Source organism: Meleagris gallopavo, chromosome 22 (assembly GCF_905368555.1).
Source record: "Meleagris gallopavo chromosome 22, MGAL_WU_HG_1.1, whole genome shotgun sequence".
Classification (NCBI taxonomy): domain Eukaryota; kingdom Metazoa; phylum Chordata; class Aves; order Galliformes; family Phasianidae; genus Meleagris; species Meleagris gallopavo.
Genome location: NC_139425.1, coordinates 10,692,439 through 10,707,484, shown reverse-complemented (window position 1 = coordinate 10,707,484; position 15,046 = coordinate 10,692,439). Strand labels below are relative to the sequence as shown.

General features: G+C 62.4%; 6 protein-coding genes across 11 annotated transcripts; 3 read left to right on the top strand and 3 right to left on the bottom strand.

Annotated features, from left to right (window-relative positions):
* Window positions 1–2: 2 nt before the first annotated feature.
* Window positions 3–2,313, top strand: ACOT8 (acyl-CoA thioesterase 8). Its single transcript, XM_085242034.1, has 6 exons — window positions 3–207; window positions 280–416; window positions 631–856; window positions 1,097–1,254; window positions 1,623–1,814; window positions 1,901–2,313. Exons 1-6 carry the CDS (start codon window positions 62–64, stop codon window positions 2,017–2,019), a joined length of 978 nt encoding a protein of 325 aa, XP_085098160.1. The 5' UTR covers window positions 3–61; the 3' UTR covers window positions 2,020–2,313.
* Window positions 2,314–2,716: 403 nt separating this feature from the next.
* SNX21 (sorting nexin family member 21) lies at window positions 2,717–5,036 on the bottom strand. Of its 3 annotated transcripts, XM_085242031.1 has the most exons (4): window positions 4,707–5,026; window positions 4,251–4,516; window positions 4,033–4,181; window positions 2,717–3,756 (listed from the first exon to the last, which is right to left on the bottom strand). In XM_085242031.1, the coding sequence occupies exons 1-4, from the start codon at window positions 4,973–4,975 to the stop codon at window positions 3,085–3,087; spliced, it is 1,356 nt and encodes a 451-aa protein (XP_085098157.1). In that variant the 5' UTR covers window positions 4,976–5,026; the 3' UTR covers window positions 2,717–3,084. The 3 variants fall into 3 exon arrangements, with proteins under 3 accessions (XP_085098157.1, XP_085098156.1, XP_085098158.1); XM_085242030.1 differs by having other exon boundaries at window positions 4,033–4,516; window positions 4,707–5,036; XM_085242032.1 differs by having other exon boundaries at window positions 4,033–4,516; window positions 4,717–5,036.
* Window positions 5,037–6,091: 1,055 nt separating this feature from the next.
* On the top strand, window positions 6,092–7,918 carry TNNC2 (troponin C2, fast skeletal type). Its single transcript, XM_010722586.4, has 6 exons — window positions 6,092–6,195; window positions 6,925–6,976; window positions 7,056–7,199; window positions 7,273–7,387; window positions 7,463–7,599; window positions 7,690–7,918. Exons 1-6 carry the CDS (start codon window positions 6,184–6,186, stop codon window positions 7,719–7,721), a joined length of 492 nt encoding a protein of 163 aa, XP_010720888.1. The 5' UTR covers window positions 6,092–6,183; the 3' UTR covers window positions 7,722–7,918.
* Window positions 7,919–8,062: 144 nt separating this feature from the next.
* Window positions 8,063–9,396, top strand: LOC104914081 (regulator of G-protein signaling 9-binding protein-like). Its single transcript, XM_010722585.3, has 2 exons — window positions 8,063–8,807; window positions 8,883–9,396. Exons 1-2 carry the CDS (start codon window positions 8,618–8,620, stop codon window positions 9,290–9,292), a joined length of 600 nt encoding a protein of 199 aa, XP_010720887.2. The 5' UTR covers window positions 8,063–8,617; the 3' UTR covers window positions 9,293–9,396.
* A 96-nt stretch (window positions 9,397–9,492) lies between these two features.
* On the bottom strand, window positions 9,493–10,746 carry UBE2C (ubiquitin conjugating enzyme E2 C). Its single transcript, XM_085241748.1, has 6 exons — window positions 10,435–10,746; window positions 10,324–10,351; window positions 10,172–10,258; window positions 9,886–10,090; window positions 9,760–9,819; window positions 9,493–9,676 (listed from the first exon to the last, which is right to left on the bottom strand). Exons 1-6 carry the CDS (start codon window positions 10,533–10,535, stop codon window positions 9,618–9,620), a joined length of 540 nt encoding a protein of 179 aa, XP_085097874.1. The 5' UTR covers window positions 10,536–10,746; the 3' UTR covers window positions 9,493–9,617.
* Window positions 10,747–10,907: 161 nt separating this feature from the next.
* On the bottom strand, window positions 10,908–15,046 carry DNTTIP1 (deoxynucleotidyltransferase terminal interacting protein 1). 4 transcript variants are annotated; one of them, XM_085241744.1, is made up of 13 exons: window positions 14,870–15,044; window positions 14,724–14,794; window positions 14,500–14,596; window positions 14,263–14,361; window positions 13,950–14,018; window positions 13,558–13,614; window positions 13,255–13,316; window positions 12,792–12,837; window positions 12,295–12,353; window positions 12,045–12,105; window positions 11,584–11,655; window positions 11,243–11,298; window positions 10,908–11,125 (listed from the first exon to the last, which is right to left on the bottom strand). In XM_085241744.1, the coding sequence occupies exons 1-13, from the start codon at window positions 14,954–14,956 to the stop codon at window positions 10,924–10,926; spliced, it is 1,038 nt and encodes a 345-aa protein (XP_085097870.1). In that variant the 5' UTR covers window positions 14,957–15,044; the 3' UTR covers window positions 10,908–10,923. The 4 variants fall into 4 exon arrangements, with proteins under 4 accessions (XP_085097870.1, XP_085097871.1, XP_085097872.1 ...); XM_085241745.1 differs by lacking the exon at window positions 14,724–14,794 and having other exon boundaries at window positions 14,870–15,046; XM_085241746.1 differs by lacking the exon at window positions 13,558–13,614 and having other exon boundaries at window positions 14,870–15,045.

Below are 15,046 nucleotides of genomic sequence, written 5' to 3'. Positions count from 1 at the left end.
CTGCTCCGAGCCGGCTGCCGGATGTGGCTGCAGGAGGTGCCGGTTCCGGGTCGCGGCGGAGATGGCGGAGCCGGGCGATAGCGGAGCTACGGGCTCGGGCCCGGGCTCGGGCCCGGGCCTGAAGCGGCTGGCAGCGGCCGGGGACCTGCGGAGCGTGCTGATCACCAGTGTGCTCAACCTGGAGCGCCTCGAGGTCGACCTCTTCAGGTGCGCGGTGCTCCGCCCGCCCGTCCCGCCGCGCTGTCCGCCGCGCTGACCGCCGCCGCGTTCTCCCGTTAGGGGTCAGCACCACTGGGTGCCCGCGACGAGGCGCCTTTTCGGCGGGCAGATCGTGGGCCAGGCCCTGGTAGCAGCCGCCCGCGCCGTCAGCCGTGACCTTCAGGCCCACTCGCTGCACTGCTACTTCGTGCGGGCAGGTGGGACCGCGCCGCGGGGCTCGGGCGGCTCACGGATACCGGGGCCGGGCGGGCGGATCTGGGGGATCGGGGGGGGCAAGGACTGGGGCCGCCGTTCCGTGCCTGCCGCAGCAAAGCACTGCTTCCTCTGCCCGGCCCCGGCTTTCCACCAGCGCAGATCGGGGCCCTCTGTGGTGCGTGGCTGCCCCGCGGCCAAAGGCTCCCATCCACCCAGGGGACCCCAAGGTGCCGGTGTTGTACGAGGTGGAGCGGACCCGTACTGGAAAGAGCTTCTCCGTCCGCTCTGTGAAGGCCATTCAGCATGGGAAGCCTATCTTCATCTGCCAGGCCTCCTTCCAGCTGGCCCAGCAGAGTCCTGTGCAACACCAGTTCACCATGCCCACCGTGCCGCCCCCCGAGGAGCTGCTGACACAGGAGGAGCTCATTGAGAAGTTCCTGCAGTGAGTGGAGAGGAAAGGGCACACCCTGGGGGCTCCCTGCTCTGTGCTGGGGCTTAGAGAGGCACAGGGACAGAAGCAGATGGGAAAGGATTGCAGTGATAACCCAAGGAGTCCCCACATGCACTTGCAAGGGAAGTAAAGGCAGAAGAAAAGCCCTCCTGCTTTTCCCTATGGCCCTGGGCTGACACTGCCTTCCATGGGTACTGGGCATTGACTTTGCTTCTCCGTATTGGTCCCAAGGAATCCTAACTTGGCAGAGAGATACAGAAAGCATCTCAACAAGATCCAAGCTGAAGATGTGCCAATTGATATCAAACCCGTGAACCCACCAGATATACTCTGCAAAGAGCCACAGGAGCCAAAGCAGTTCTTCTGGGTGCGAGCCCGAGGCTACATAGGTGGGTACTGCCTGGAGGGGCCTCTGGATGCCACACAAATCCAGGACTGGGGCTCAAGCTCTCACACTCATGACAGAGGGCTGGGAGAGTTGTGGTCCCTATGCCCTAAGGCTGGGGGAAATTTGGGGGTTTCAGAACTGAAGTAAGGGCAGGGGGCCAGGGTGTGAGGCAATGCCCATTTGCTGTATTCAGTCCTGCAGCCTTCAGCCTGGGCCATAGCAAGGGCTAAAGGTCTGAAGTAGTGCCACAGTGCTGCTGGGCTCACAGCTGGCCTTGGGGACGCACAGCTGTTGGAGCTTTACATCACCTACTGTGTCCAGACGTGTCCCACAGTCACCTGGCACTGAGCAAACACTGGGTTTTTGCAGGAGAGACTGACATGAAGGTGCACTGCTGCGTGGCCGCTTACATCTCTGACTATGCCTTTCTGGGCACGGCCCTACTGCCCCATCGTCAGTACAACATCAAATTCATGGTGTCCCTCGACCACTCCATGTGGTTCCATGCGCCCTTCCGATCTGACCACTGGATGCTGTATGAGTGCGAGAGTCCCTGGGCTGGTGAGTCCTGGTTGGTTGCCTGAACACCACATGGCAAAGGCTGATGCAACCCACACCGGGCTGCGGTCTCATGCCATTCTCTGCAGGTGGATGCAGAGGGCTGGTGCACGGACGCTTGTGGCGCAGGGATGGGGTCCTGGCTGTCACCTGCACACAGGAAGGAGTCATCCGGGTGGAGCAGAACCCAAACCAGAGTAAACTCTAGCCAAGGAAGCCAGATGCAGCAGTTGGACCAAGCTCCGCGTGCTGGGGTTGAAGCCTGCACCAGAATGGCTGTGGCGGAGGCAGGACCCCGCGCAGCAGCAGAAGGAGAGCAGCAGAAGAGAAGGGACTGAGTCCCACGGATGGAAGTGTTGGTGCCAGCACTTCAACACTGAAGTGGTTCTGTACGGGCTGCAGTGTTACTGCTGTTGTTGATTGCCAGCTGCGCAGCGTAATGGCGCGCTATGCTGAGCCACTCTTCACCCACTGTAAATAAAGCTATCACGTGAGCAGCTGAGCTCTGTGCCATGGAGTTTGTCCCCTCAACTCTGGGTGACTGTATGTAACTCAGGGAGCTTCTGGTGACAGGGGAGGAGAGGGCAGCATCAGGACACTTGGGGCTGGCTGTGCCCTGCAGCACACAGTTCACAGGGGAGGAAAGTGCTACTGCAACGCTCACGTGGCTTCCTCTTCTCACTTCTGCTGATCTCCTCGTGCCCTTATGGGTGAGCTGCTGCTGCTGCTAGCACCTTGGTGTCCTCTTTGGAGCTGAGCTGGAGAGGGGAGCACAGCAGCCACAAAGAAAGGGAAGAACACGGACGTTCCCCCTTGTGGTTTGGGAAGTGCAAGGGTTTCCTGCTGGTGGGTGTCTCTGTGCGGTGCCTGAGGGAGAAGTGAAGCTACATTGACAGGAACCCCTGTTCTTTCTCCTATCACGACTTTATTAAAGTCCTTTTTATTTTCTGTTATTGGAAGCTCCTGGCTGGAAGCCTTCCTGTCCCTTAAATGCAGTGTCAATGTGTCTCAGCTAAAGTCCTGTCTGTCTTGAGAACCCCAAGGAGCAAGTGGCTCCTGACAGGTAGTGCGGGCAGCAAGCACCCAGCACCGGTGGAAAAACTGATATAGAAAGTGCATTTTCAAGAGATAGCTCCAGAGGGGCCAACCCTGATCCCAGCCACCACGTGCAGGCTGTGCCATCACAACTCTGCCTCTGTGCCCCATCCCAACCTTCTCTGCTCCCTCTCCCGCCCCAGAGCGCAAACTGTCCTGCACCCCACGGCCCCTAGCCTCACTCCAGAGGTTCCTTGATGAGACACTCCTTCAGGCTGGGCTGCTGCTGCAATGGCACGCCGGCCTCCTGCAGGCCCTGCAGCCGGGCTTCCGACTGCCGCTTGTCCTTGCCCACTTTCCAGGCCAGGTGGACGTGAGCCTGGAGGAAGGGCCCCAGCAGCGGGTGGCTGTCCTGGGCCTCCAGCAGCTGCAGCGCCTGCTCGCAGCAGCCGTGGGCTTCACCCAGCTGGTCCAGCTCCTGGTGGCAGACGACCAACCCGGCCAGCGTCAGGAGGAAGCGGCCAGAGCCGCAGACCCCCAGGCGGTCCTGCAGGCGGTAGGCGTTGGCCCAGGTGGCCAGAGCCTCGCGGTACATGCCGGTGCAGGTGAGGCGCTGGGCGGCGCGCAGGTCCTGCAGGAAGAAGAATTCAAGGAACTCGGGGGAGCGGCGGATCTCGGCGATGGAGTGCAGGTGGGACAGGAACTGCTCGAAGGCTCGACTCCGCTTGGCGATGGTCTCGGCCGTAAAGTTGCGCCGCAGCCTCTTCCTGGGGAAGGCGATGCCCGCCATGTCGCAGCCAAAGCGGCCGCGCAGGTGGCGGTTCAGCCGCTCGAAGTCCGAGTAGCGACGGGAGATGGCGGCGGGAGCCTTGTCCAAGTGCCCGGAGCGGATCAGGTAGATGGTGTAGAGCTGCGGGCAGGGAACGGGGGTCGGGAGGTGCCGTGCTGGGGGACGCGGCCCCTCGCGGGGCCGGGGCTGAACCGAGTGCACAGCAGCAAAGGAGATGAAGGGACGGGCACGCCGTGCCCCAAGGGCGGCATTCACACGGCGGAGCTGCCGGCCGTAGTTACCTGAGGCTCATCTGAGCCGCGGCACCATCAGAGCAGCACAGGGAGAGACAGAGAGAAGTGAGCGCCCACCCGCCCGGACCCTCACCCGCCGCTGCGGCCCCGCGGGCGCACTCACCACGTACTTGGAGGAGCGCTCGCTGACCACGCTGGCGCTGGTGACCTCGAAGAGCAGCCGCTGCGGTACGAAGCTGCTCCGCGACCGCCGCCACAGCTCCTGCAGCTGCCGGGTCAGCAGGCTGCCGGGCCGCGCCGCCGGGCCCCACTCTGTGCGGGGAGAAGGGCTCAGCGGGCGCGGGGGCGGCGGGAGCCCAGGGTACCCATCCCAGCACCTGCCTCCGTCCTGCGCAGCATCCCCCGCCTGCAGCTCCTCGCCGCCGCCGTCCTCCTCCTCCTCCTCCTCTTCGTTCTCCTCGTGTCCGCTGAAGCTCAGGGTGCCGCTGAGGCGGGTGGACAGCCCTTCGGTGTCGTCCTCCAGCTCCGAGCTCTCGGGACAGTCCTCGGCCTCAACGCCGTCGTGTGTCCGCTCCTCCCGGGCGCCCTCCGCGCCCAACGCGTGCCGCAGGCGGTGCAGGATGCGGGCGGCCATCCCCGCGGCGCGGCTGCGGCGACGGGTCAGCCCCGGCCGCCCCGACAACGGCACGGGCACGGGAGAGGGGGAGGGGGCAGCGCGGGACCCCGCACCTGGACGGCCCCGCTCCCGGCCGGGACCCTCCTGCCCCCCCGAGCCGGGCGCACCCTCAGCCCCGCTCCCCCCGGAGCAGCCCCGCTGCCGCTGTGGGCGGTACGCACCGTACCGTACCGCGCTGTGCCGGGCCGCGCCGCGCCGGGCGGTGCCGAGCGATGGCCGCTCCGCCGCTGCTCGTCCCGGGATCCTCCCTGCGCGGCTCCGCCTCCGCTGGGAACCCGGATCGCGGCGGGGCTGTCACGTCCCGGCACGGCATAGCGCGGCTCGGCACGGCGCGTTCCGGCTCTCTCGGTGCTGGCGCAGCCCCTGCCCTATTCCTGGGCACAGTTCCCTGATTGTCACCAGCCTGCGCTGCCGCGGCACTCTGACACATCGGTACCCCAACACCGCAGCACCCCAACACCACGACATCCCGACAACCGGCACCCTCACCCACCACCCCTGCCCTCCTCAGCTTCGCCACACGCCCCTGCTCCTGGGCTGCAGCCATGGCCGGTGCCGGGCACTCACCGCCCTTATTTAGTGCCATACCCACTCTGTACTCGCTGCTTTCTTGGGAATGTCTATTAATATCGAGGAATGGTCCAGCTGCTGCCATCACTCTGTCCTTGCTCCTCGCTGTGCTGTGCTGCCCCATCCGTGGGGTGCCTCAGATCTGCCCCAGCACAGGGTCCTGCGGGACCGACAGCCCTGCTGCAGCCCCAAAGCTCTTACGGAGAGCCGTGGGCCACGGGCCACTTGGCCAGCCAGTCCCAGGGCCATGGGCCTGGCAGAGGCACAGCTGTCCCACGCCTTTGAGGAGGCCATGGGCATCATTCCCACTCTCCCAGAGTCACGGAGCAGCCGTGCCACTTCTGGCCCTGCCAGGCCCAGGCAGCGGCTGCCAGCAAAGTGGGAACCCACTGCAGGGCCGGGACCTACTGCAGGACCCTGCTCCTCACCCACCTGCAGCTCACAGCCAGTGCTGGTCTGGGGCTGGGGGATGCAGCTTTGCTTCAGCCCCTCCAGAGCAGAAATAAGGGGTGAAAGGAGGGACCGATGGTTTGGGCACAGCCAAAGCAGTTGGGGTACTGCGGGATGAGGGAGGGGGCACGGCCCCAGTGCTGCCTGCCTGCCCCAGTCTGTGCTGTGGGGTTAGCAGTGGTGCAGGCAGTGCTGTCCTGCCCTGTCCGTACTGCCAGCCCGACATGGGGGAAGCCCAGTCCTGGTGTTGGGGATGCCGCTCTTTGGGGCTATTTTTAACCCTCTCCGTGCCGAGCTGTTCTGGGGCAAGGAGGTGTAGGTGAAGGGGCCATGCTCCTGCCAGGATGCCATGTCCCTCCCTCAGGGCTTGAATTTCTATCCCGACTTCAGATCCACGTTTAATCCCCCGCTCTTGGCCAATATCGCTTTGGCTAAATTAGGTAAAATGAGCCCGGTGCCAATGAGCGGGGCCGGATTTCCACCAGGGAGCTGATAGGCTGCTGGGACTGGGGGCCAACGGCTGGGGGCACGGGGACACTACAAATTGGGGAGCCAAGGAGTGTCTGGGGATTGCTGGTACAGGAGGTGGTGACTCCCTGCGGGAGGAGAGCAGCAGAGATGCCGTCAATGGTAAGTGCTCCAGTGGTGCTGGGGTGAGCCGTGGCTGGGCCAGAGGTGTTGGGCACCGTGGTGTGGGGCTGCCAGGCACCTCTATGGGGTGATGGCAGAGGGACGGTTCCTGCAGGCTGGCCATGGCAGGAGGCAGCAGGGACATGGGGGCAGCGGGACATGTTCCCCGTGGCGTATATCCCCCTATGGGACATGTACCCCTATGAGACATGCCTCAGGGAGGGAGTGCACGGCTGCCTGGGGGTAACTGGTGCATGGGGCGATCGGAGCTGGATCTGGGCTATGCAAAGGCGCTGAAAGCCGAGCGCTGGGTCATGCGACACCTCTGTGGCCCGACAGCCCTCGCCTCCAGGAGAAACTCGATCTGGGGCAGACAGGTGCCCGCTGAGCACTGCTCCCTATAAGGGGAATTGAGGAGAGTTCAAAAATAGTGTCGCATGCCTGGGATGCCAAGGCAGCATGGTGGCCCCTGCGTCATGGACCCCCGGTGGGCGGCTGCATGGGGCTTGGGGCAGCTGAGCTGCAGGGCTGCCTGGGGCCTTGGCTCACTCGGGGAACAGCCACGTGCTGTAGGGCTGAGCTGGACGAAGACTTTGGGGAGGCTGAGACTTTGCACTGTACCAGACACTGCTGCAGACTCCTTTATGTTGCTGATCCCGGGCAGGGGCTCTGCTGGCAAGGCAGGGGTGCATGGGGCAGGAACTGACCCCTTCTCCCTGTGCCTTACAGACAGACCAGCAGGCGGAGGCCCGTGCCTTCCTCAGCGAGGAGATGATCGCTGGTGAGCAGGGAGAGGAGCGGGGCCCCATCCTGACCCACACCATTGCCTGAGCCCCAGCACTGACCAGTCTTCCCTGCAGAGTTCAAAGCTGCCTTCGACATGTTTGATGCGGACGGTGGTGGGGACATCAGCACCAAGGAGTTGGGCACAGTGATGAGGATGCTGGGTCAAAACCCCACCAAGGAGGAGCTGGATGCCATCATTGAGGAGGTGGACGAGGATGGTGAGCAGCTTCCATGGGGGTGGTGGGTGGCTTGAGTGCACAGCCTGACCCGCATCACGCTCCTTCCCCACAGGCAGCGGCACCATCGACTTTGAGGAGTTCCTGGTGATGATGGTGCGCCAGATGAAAGAGGACGCCAAGGGCAAGTCTGAGGAGGAGCTGGCCAACTGCTTCCGCATCTTCGACAAGTGAGTGGGGCAGTGCCTGTTGGCACCTGTTCTTGGTGGCGAGCAGGGCCACATCCTGCCCTTACTTTCCCACAGGAACGCTGATGGGTTCATCGACATTGAGGAGCTGGGTGAGATTCTCAGGGCCACTGGGGAGCACGTCACCGAGGAGGAAATAGAAGACCTCATGAAGGATTCAGACAAGAACAACGATGGCCGCATTGACTTTGATGGTGAGCGACAGCCCTGACCCTGCAGTTTGCTCAGCCCCTTTGGGCTGCATGTCTGCCACAGCTGGGTCTGATGGTGCCACTTTCTTGCAGAGTTCCTGAAGATGATGGAGGGTGTGCAGTAAGGGATCAGACATTCCTTGGGCCGGCTGCGGCAGCCAGCCTTGCTCTGCCCAGGAGTGGCCCCGCTGCAGCACCTGGCCTCACTGCTCACCCGCTGGAGCCCTGCAGCAGCTTGTGCCCCTCGGCCGGTGGCTGAGCTTTTCCTTGACTCTGACAGATGTGGTTTATGGATGAGCCTCATTAAAAGGGGAAAGGCTGAGCTGCCAGTATGGGAGTGCCTGGGGGGGCTGTGGCACTGTGCCCCATGCAGGGGGACATGGGGGAGTGTGCAATGCCATGCCATACCCTGTACCAAGCAGCCTGACGTGCGAGTGTGTGAGCAGCGGTTCCCATGGGCTGCTGGGTGGGCGCCAGCCAGCGCTGAACTCAGAGTTTCCATCAGAAGCACTCGCTTCCCACGACAGCAACAGCAGGGAGCACAGCCCTGTCCTCCCATGGTCCCAACAGGCAGCACTGGGAGGTTGCTTCTGCTCACTCTTGGCAGGATGTGTGACGACACTGGATTTTGGAAAGGGAAAGGGGGGAAAAGGGGGACAAGCATTGCTGCAGGGTTCTGATGGAAAGGATGAGGTATCCTATCAAATAAAGTAGGGGGGCTGCTGCCCCCCCCCCCAAGACAGCAGCCACCCCTCTGCGCATGGATTAAGGCAATGCTAGAAAAGCCAGCCTGGTCCGTGCCAGCTCTCCCTGGGGACCTGTGTCTCTGTGCAGCCTCTGCAGCTGGGGAGGAGCACAGCCTCAGGGGTGCCAAGAGCAGGACATGCCTTGGGCAGGGCTCACAGGTCCAGGGAACACCAGTGCCTGTGGAAGCAACGGGACAAGCACTGTGCAGGACCCCAGCTCAGGACCCATCCCTGTCCTGCAGAGCTAGCAAGAAGCTGAGTCTTTATGGCACAGGATGGCACCGGGGCGAGGGGCTGCTTCTGGCTGCAGGGCACGGGGGGTGTGCATGGCCACCCAGACTGTGCTCTGCAAGGCAGCGGCGGGGCACCGACAACTGGTGCTACAATTGGGGGGCAGCGCTGATGGCCCCCAGCTGCGCGAGGAGCGGCACAGGAGGAGCGCGGAGGTGCGGGAGCTCAGTGTCGGTAAGGGCCCGTGCAGTGGGCAGAACAGGGACCGAACAGAGGGGCTGCAGCCCACTCAGCGCCTCCATCCTGCAGGGCTGCAGAGTGCACTGTTGGCGTGGCTGCGGCAGTCAATGGGCCCCCAGGAGCGGCGAGAGCTGGAGCGGCTGTGGGTGCTCTTCCTCTCTGCCCTGGAGCTGTTCCTGCAGGACCTGTGCTGCGCCCACCACCTGTGCAGCATCTTTTCCCCTGGGGTGGGTGGTGTGACCCCACTGCACACTGGGCTGGGGGGGTGGCGAGGTGGGGGTCCTGAGCTGTCCCCAGTCCACCCATGCCTGGAGGAGGAGATGGAGCAAGTGAGGGCAATGCTGGTGGAGATGGAGAGCACGGCCAACATCCCACTATGGACAGTGGAATCCATGCATGTGGTGGGGCCAGGGGAGGGCACAGCCCCTGCGTCCCACAGCTCGGGGCCTGGAACTGGGTCTTGCTGCAGGGTGCTGTGAGCTGGGGGCATGAAACGCAGGGCTGACTTGGCTCAGGAGGATGGGAGCCCACGTGCCCTATGAGCTCCTCCTGCAGGGCGGTAATAAAGCCCCACATTATTTGATGTGTATTTGCATCCTTCCATCCCTCCCATCTACCCTGTAGCCCCCCTACCACAGCACTGCACGTAACCCAGGTGTGCAATGCATGTAAGCAGATGGAAGAACCTATAGATGTGTATTTATTTATACATTAACCGTAGCTCGCACTCCAGAATTAAGTTAAAAACAGCCTATAATACAGAAAGGCGCAGCAGACAGGGGCAAGGGGGTGGTGTGGTGGGGGTCAGGTCTCCTGGCTCTTAGCCTGCTTGCTGTACATCTCTCGCAGGTACTTCTTGTAGGCTGTAGGGAGAGGGGATGCAGGCTGAGGTTGGAGCCGGGGCTGTGCTACTGCACAGCTCGAGGAGGATCCTTGGGACACTCACCAGCCTGGTTCTTCCACAGCTCAGCAGCGTGCGTGTTCAGCGGGCTGTCAATGTTGGGCTCTGGGGATAAGGGCAGGGTCAGGATGGGTCAAAGGTGCCCACAGCCCCCACACCCAGCACACCCACCTGCCAGCAGGCTCTGGATGGACAGCAGGATGGTGCGCACGTCATACAGCGCCGACCACTTCTCCTTCAGGATGTCGAGGCAGATGTTGCCCTGAGCATCCACGTTGGGGTGGTAGCAGGGCGTGAGGAAGCGCACCGTGGGCGCGGTGTAGGGATATCCGCTGGGGAACTCCAGGGACAGTTTATAGCGCAGATCCTCGTAGGCCTGCGGACGGCAGTTAGCGGGGTGGGGGGCCGGGGGAAGGGGCGAGGGGGCCGGGTCGTGCGGTGCCGCGCGGAGTCTCACCGTGCCCGCCGCGCCGTCGATGGTGCCGATCCAGCGGAAGAGGTTATCGGACTCGGGGAAGGCGGAGATGCCTTTGTCGCCGGACATCTGCGAGGCAGCGCCGTCAGCGCCGGCCCGGCCCTCACCGCCCCTCTGCCCCCGGCCCCACTCACCATCAGCGCCACCAGCTCCTGCTGCAGCCTGCGGGGACAACTCGTTACGGGCCGCACCGGCAACCGCGGGCGGGGCAGCCCAACCGCCTCCGGCGCCCGGCCCGGCCTCACCTCTTCCCCACGGAGCCGCGGGCGGCCGTGGCTCCCGCCTCAGTCCCTTTGCGGGCGGCGGCGCTGGGCACGGCGGCGGGGTCGGCGTTCTGCGAGGCCATGGCGGTTCCGGGCGGCTCCCTCGTGCTCGGCGGTTTGCTGGGCTGGACTCGGCTCGGCCCGCTCCCGGTGCGGCTCGCTCCGATCCCGGGTCCCGGCCCCGTTTCCCCTGCCTTCCGTTCCGCCCCCGCTCCCGCACTCCGTTTGAATGTTTCAAACTCGCGACGCCTCCACCAACCAGCGCGCAGTTCCGCTCCCGCCAACCAATCGGACACCGCCGAGAACGCGGCTGCTACGGAAACGGCGGGTGGACCCGGAAGAGGCGGGACGGCGCATGCGCAGAAGGTCCCCACCCCTCCCCCCCGTCGCCGTGAGCCTTTAAAGGGACAGCCCCACCCCGCCCCGCCCTCCCCGCCAGCAGGCGTGGAAACGGGTGCGAAGCAGCGGCTTTTATTGCGGGGCCGGGGGCGGGTCTGAGGGCTCGGGCTGGCCTTCGGGAGGACCCTCAGGAAGGGCCTCGGGGGGGATCTCGGGGGGCGGCGGTGGGTCCCCCCCATTGCGAAGCGTCTCCATGTACTTCTGCATCTTCTCCGTCATCCAGGCAGGTGGGACGAAGGGCTTCAGCTCCTCCAGCCGCAGGTCCACCGAGTCCCTGCGGGAGAGCGGGGTGAGTGCAGCTCACGGGCTCTTGGGGCGAGCGAGGCCTCACGGGGTCCCCGGCACGGGGATCCATCCGAGTGACCCACCGTTTGCAGTGCCAGGGCCTCACCTGTAGTCATCGGTGGCCGCCAAGTCACGGATGTCCTCTTCCAGCAGGAGGTAGGCCTGCAGCAAGGCGAGACACGCGCTGTGCTTCTGCTGGGGTCTGCGGTGCCCGCAAGGCAGCTCTACCACCCCGTCCCTGCATTCCTGGCTTTTGCGCCTGCCCGAGCCCCGGGAGCAGCGAACGTCTCTTGGCCGAGGTGCCCGAGCCCTGCCTCTGCCTGTCCTGCCACATGGCCCTGCCCGTGGCGTGCTGCCTGCCTCTCTGCTCCTCCGCCCCTGTCCGACCTGAGCGGGTTTCCGCTTGGGTTCTTGGGCTGCAGCGGGCACAAGCCCGGGCGTACTCACCATCTTGCCCCCAGTGGCCCTCATGTGCTGTTGCTCTGCCAGCCATTGCTTATCCTGCGGGTCGGCTGCGTACTGCAATAAAGCAGCAAGGACCTGGCTGAACACAGGACACAGACCTCCCACCTGGACCACCCTCCTGAGGGGCACAGCCCATTCCAGTGCTCTGCTGCCAGCATCTCACCCCCACGGCGCAGTGCTGGGGGCTCCCAGAGGGAGGGCTTAGCCCTGCCTGCTCTCCTCTCAAATAAAAACCCTGACTCTAGGCAAAACCAGCACCTGAGATGCTGTGCTACCATTAACTTGTTTTAGTGTGCTGGCCAGGTTGTGTGTACGTGTTCTAAGACAACAAATGGGGTGTGGGGAGGAAAAACCAAGCGAGCCAAAGCACACGCTCCCAGTTCCCATCACAAACTGCTTCTGAGCAAACCCCAAGGAGGAGGCATCCTGCTGCGGTATCTGACCTTAAAGAGGTGGGGATGCTTGATGTAGAGTCGCCCTCTTGTTCCTCCCATCCCGAGAGCTCTGAAAAAAGAACACAAGGAGGTGTTACACTGGGGCAGAGGGGCCCTGCAGCAGCACGGGGCACCTCCTCTCCTCCCAAGACCCCAGCCCTTCCTACTGCTTTCGAGGCAGAGAAGTGAAGTGATGGGAGGAGTCTTACGGGCTCCTGCCTGGGAGACACCACCCTCCATCAACAGGGCCATTCCTTACTTGTTTGCTCGAGATCCCAGCACAAAGGTTGTGGTTTCAGTCAGTCGGGATGGATCCCACTACAGAGCAATTGGAAAAGGGGCAACATTAGAAATGAAGCTGGTGCCAGCCAATGCTCCACGAGCCTCAGCTCTCTGATGGGGAACCTAAGAACTGCCCCCTGATTTGGGAAGGAGGGAGGTAGCCACAAACCTCTGGATTGCCACAGAGGAAGGAGACTGCATCACCTTGGGCTGATCTAAGCTGTTTCCCTTGTGGGAAACACTTGTGGGATCCTCCTGGCTACTACTAAGGCTCTCCCCATGTCTCCTAACAGCTGTACCACACCACAGAGCTACAGTGTCTGGAGGAAGCAAGCAAAGGCTTCCAGGCACTGTAAAGACTCAGCAGGGTAGGGCACAACCTAGGACTGTCCTGTGCTGCCGCTGCAGGCAGGGCTCTGCTAGCGGAAGGGAAGGGAGGAGAGGGTGAGTCCAGCAGCAGCAGCCAGCCAATACCTTTGGTCCATCCCTTCTCACAGGCTCAGAGACTTTGAGCTTCCACCTGAAGGGAAAGAAAGTGAAATAAGAATAGGTCCTAGAAAAATCAATGCAGACAGAAACCACAAGCTCCCAGTGGCATGAATCTGAGCTTGAACCCTTCCAGATCCACCCTCTCACCCTTTCCACCTCGCTCTGGATCCCCATCTTGCTGTGTTCCCTGTTACCATCTGTGTCACACACAGCTCACTCATCCACCTGGTTCTGTGCATCCCGTGGCCCTGTTTAAAACTGTTTCCTGGAAGGCCTTCGCCTCCTGCGACTCAACCTCAGCCAAAACTTTCTTCCCCTATGACATCTCTCCCTGCACCTCTCTTGTGCAGGGGGAAGGACACCACAGGTTTTGGTGCCCCTTACTTCAGTCAGTTTTGCTTCCCGCTGCCCACTGAAGCACAGGCAGCAGCTTGAGGCCAATACTCACGCAGACATGCCTGAGACCCCACGATCATTTGACAGGCTCTGTCCTGGAGGCCGTCCCTTTCTCTGCATGAAAGAAATCCTTCAGTCATTCAGTAGTGCAGTTAGAGAGGACCCTTTTGATTATCTGTTCCCTCCTACAGAAGCAGCTGTTTTTACCAGGAGCCCAATACCAGCATGAGAACAAGCAACTGTGAACCTTCACAAAAGTCATTTACACTTGCACACGCTCATACTGTGGTAATAACTAGGAGCAAGGAACAGGTCTCCCAAAACATAAAATCTCTCATGTGGAAAACCCTCCTACCTTTTTAGGAAGGGGGCTTCCTCGACGATTCAATTCCTCATCCATCAGTCGGGCACGCTGGAAGAGGAATGGTGGGAGGATGGAGACGAGCCCTTCTCCCATCCCAGTCAGGCAGGACCCCATGCACTCTGCCCACAGCTCTCATTTGCTGACTCAAGGCAGAGAGCACAAGGGCACAGAGAAACTCTGCAGCCACCCCATAGCAGTGTGAAGCACTCAGATGCTATGCCTGTGGTCTGCATTGATCTGTAGGTTACTTTTTCCCACAAGACTAACATTTCCCAGGTCCACCTCCTCACTTGCACAGTTAATGGATAATCCCAACCCCGTCATTCTATTTCTCCCAGCTCTTACAAATCATTTAATCCTCTGGGAACAATAACAATTTTTACCTTTGGTCCCATCTGCTCATGGGGCAACCTGGACACAACTTTTTTGCCATCAGAGAACAGCAGCTTGGCCTGCAGGAAGAAAAGGAAGGTTACCTAATTCTGGGTGGAAAGGGGGACTACCAGCAACCCCTGCTTCACCCTGTGACAGAGGATCTGTGTGCAAAGCCACGTGTGCTGATAGGAAAGCCCCAGGCCACATGAAACGTATAAGCCACTTCTAAGGATCAAACTCTTTGTTGACAGCTGGCCACTACAGACTCTAAAGATTTGGGTATATCTGCCCCCAAGCCTTGTCCCAGAAATAGTTTCAGACCTGTTCCAGGCAGCTCCGACACGTCTCCTGGATGAGCTGCTCTGGGTCCACCTCCTCCCCAACGTTGTCACGCACATTGAGTGCTGCCTTCTGGAAAAACTGGGGAAGGAGCAGTAAGGTGTCAGCAGCCAGGTGAGCTCTGGCCTGGGTGCAACACCCAGCTCCCCTGCTGCACCCAGAGCCGGGCTCTGGCTCCCAGTCCTCTGAGGCGCTGTGGCTGTGCCCTGTACAGCTCACCTTCATGTACTTATTGAAGACGCCCCGGATCTCCTCGTTGATGCTGGGTTGCAGCACGGCTCGCAACAGGTCCATGGACACGACCGGGTCAGTGAAGCTGTGGAAGCAGACGGGGAGTCAGGCGCGGTGCTGGCACCGGCCCGGCAGCCCCACTTCGCTCTCCGCAGGCCCGGCCCGGTTCCACCCCTGTGCAGCCCGCTCCCGGGGTCCCGGCCCGCCCCTACCTGGTGGTCATCTGGGAGCGCCGGCCGCGCCGCTGCACCTGCCGATGCTTGATCATGATGTTCCAGGGGCTCTGCGGGACACAGCCGTCAGCCCCGAGCCCGCCGCCCGCCCACTCGCCCGCGCCGCCGCCTCCCGCCCGCCTCACCGTGCCGCCCGGCTGCTCCTCGCCGCCGCCCGGACCTTCCTCGCCCGGCGGCCCCGACTGCTGCTCCCCGTCACGGGCGGCGCCCATCGCGCCCCGCTCCCGGCCCGCGGCGCTGCTTCCGGAAGCGCCGTGCTCATTACGTCATCGGAACGCGACCCGCGGCGCGCGCCGGAAGCG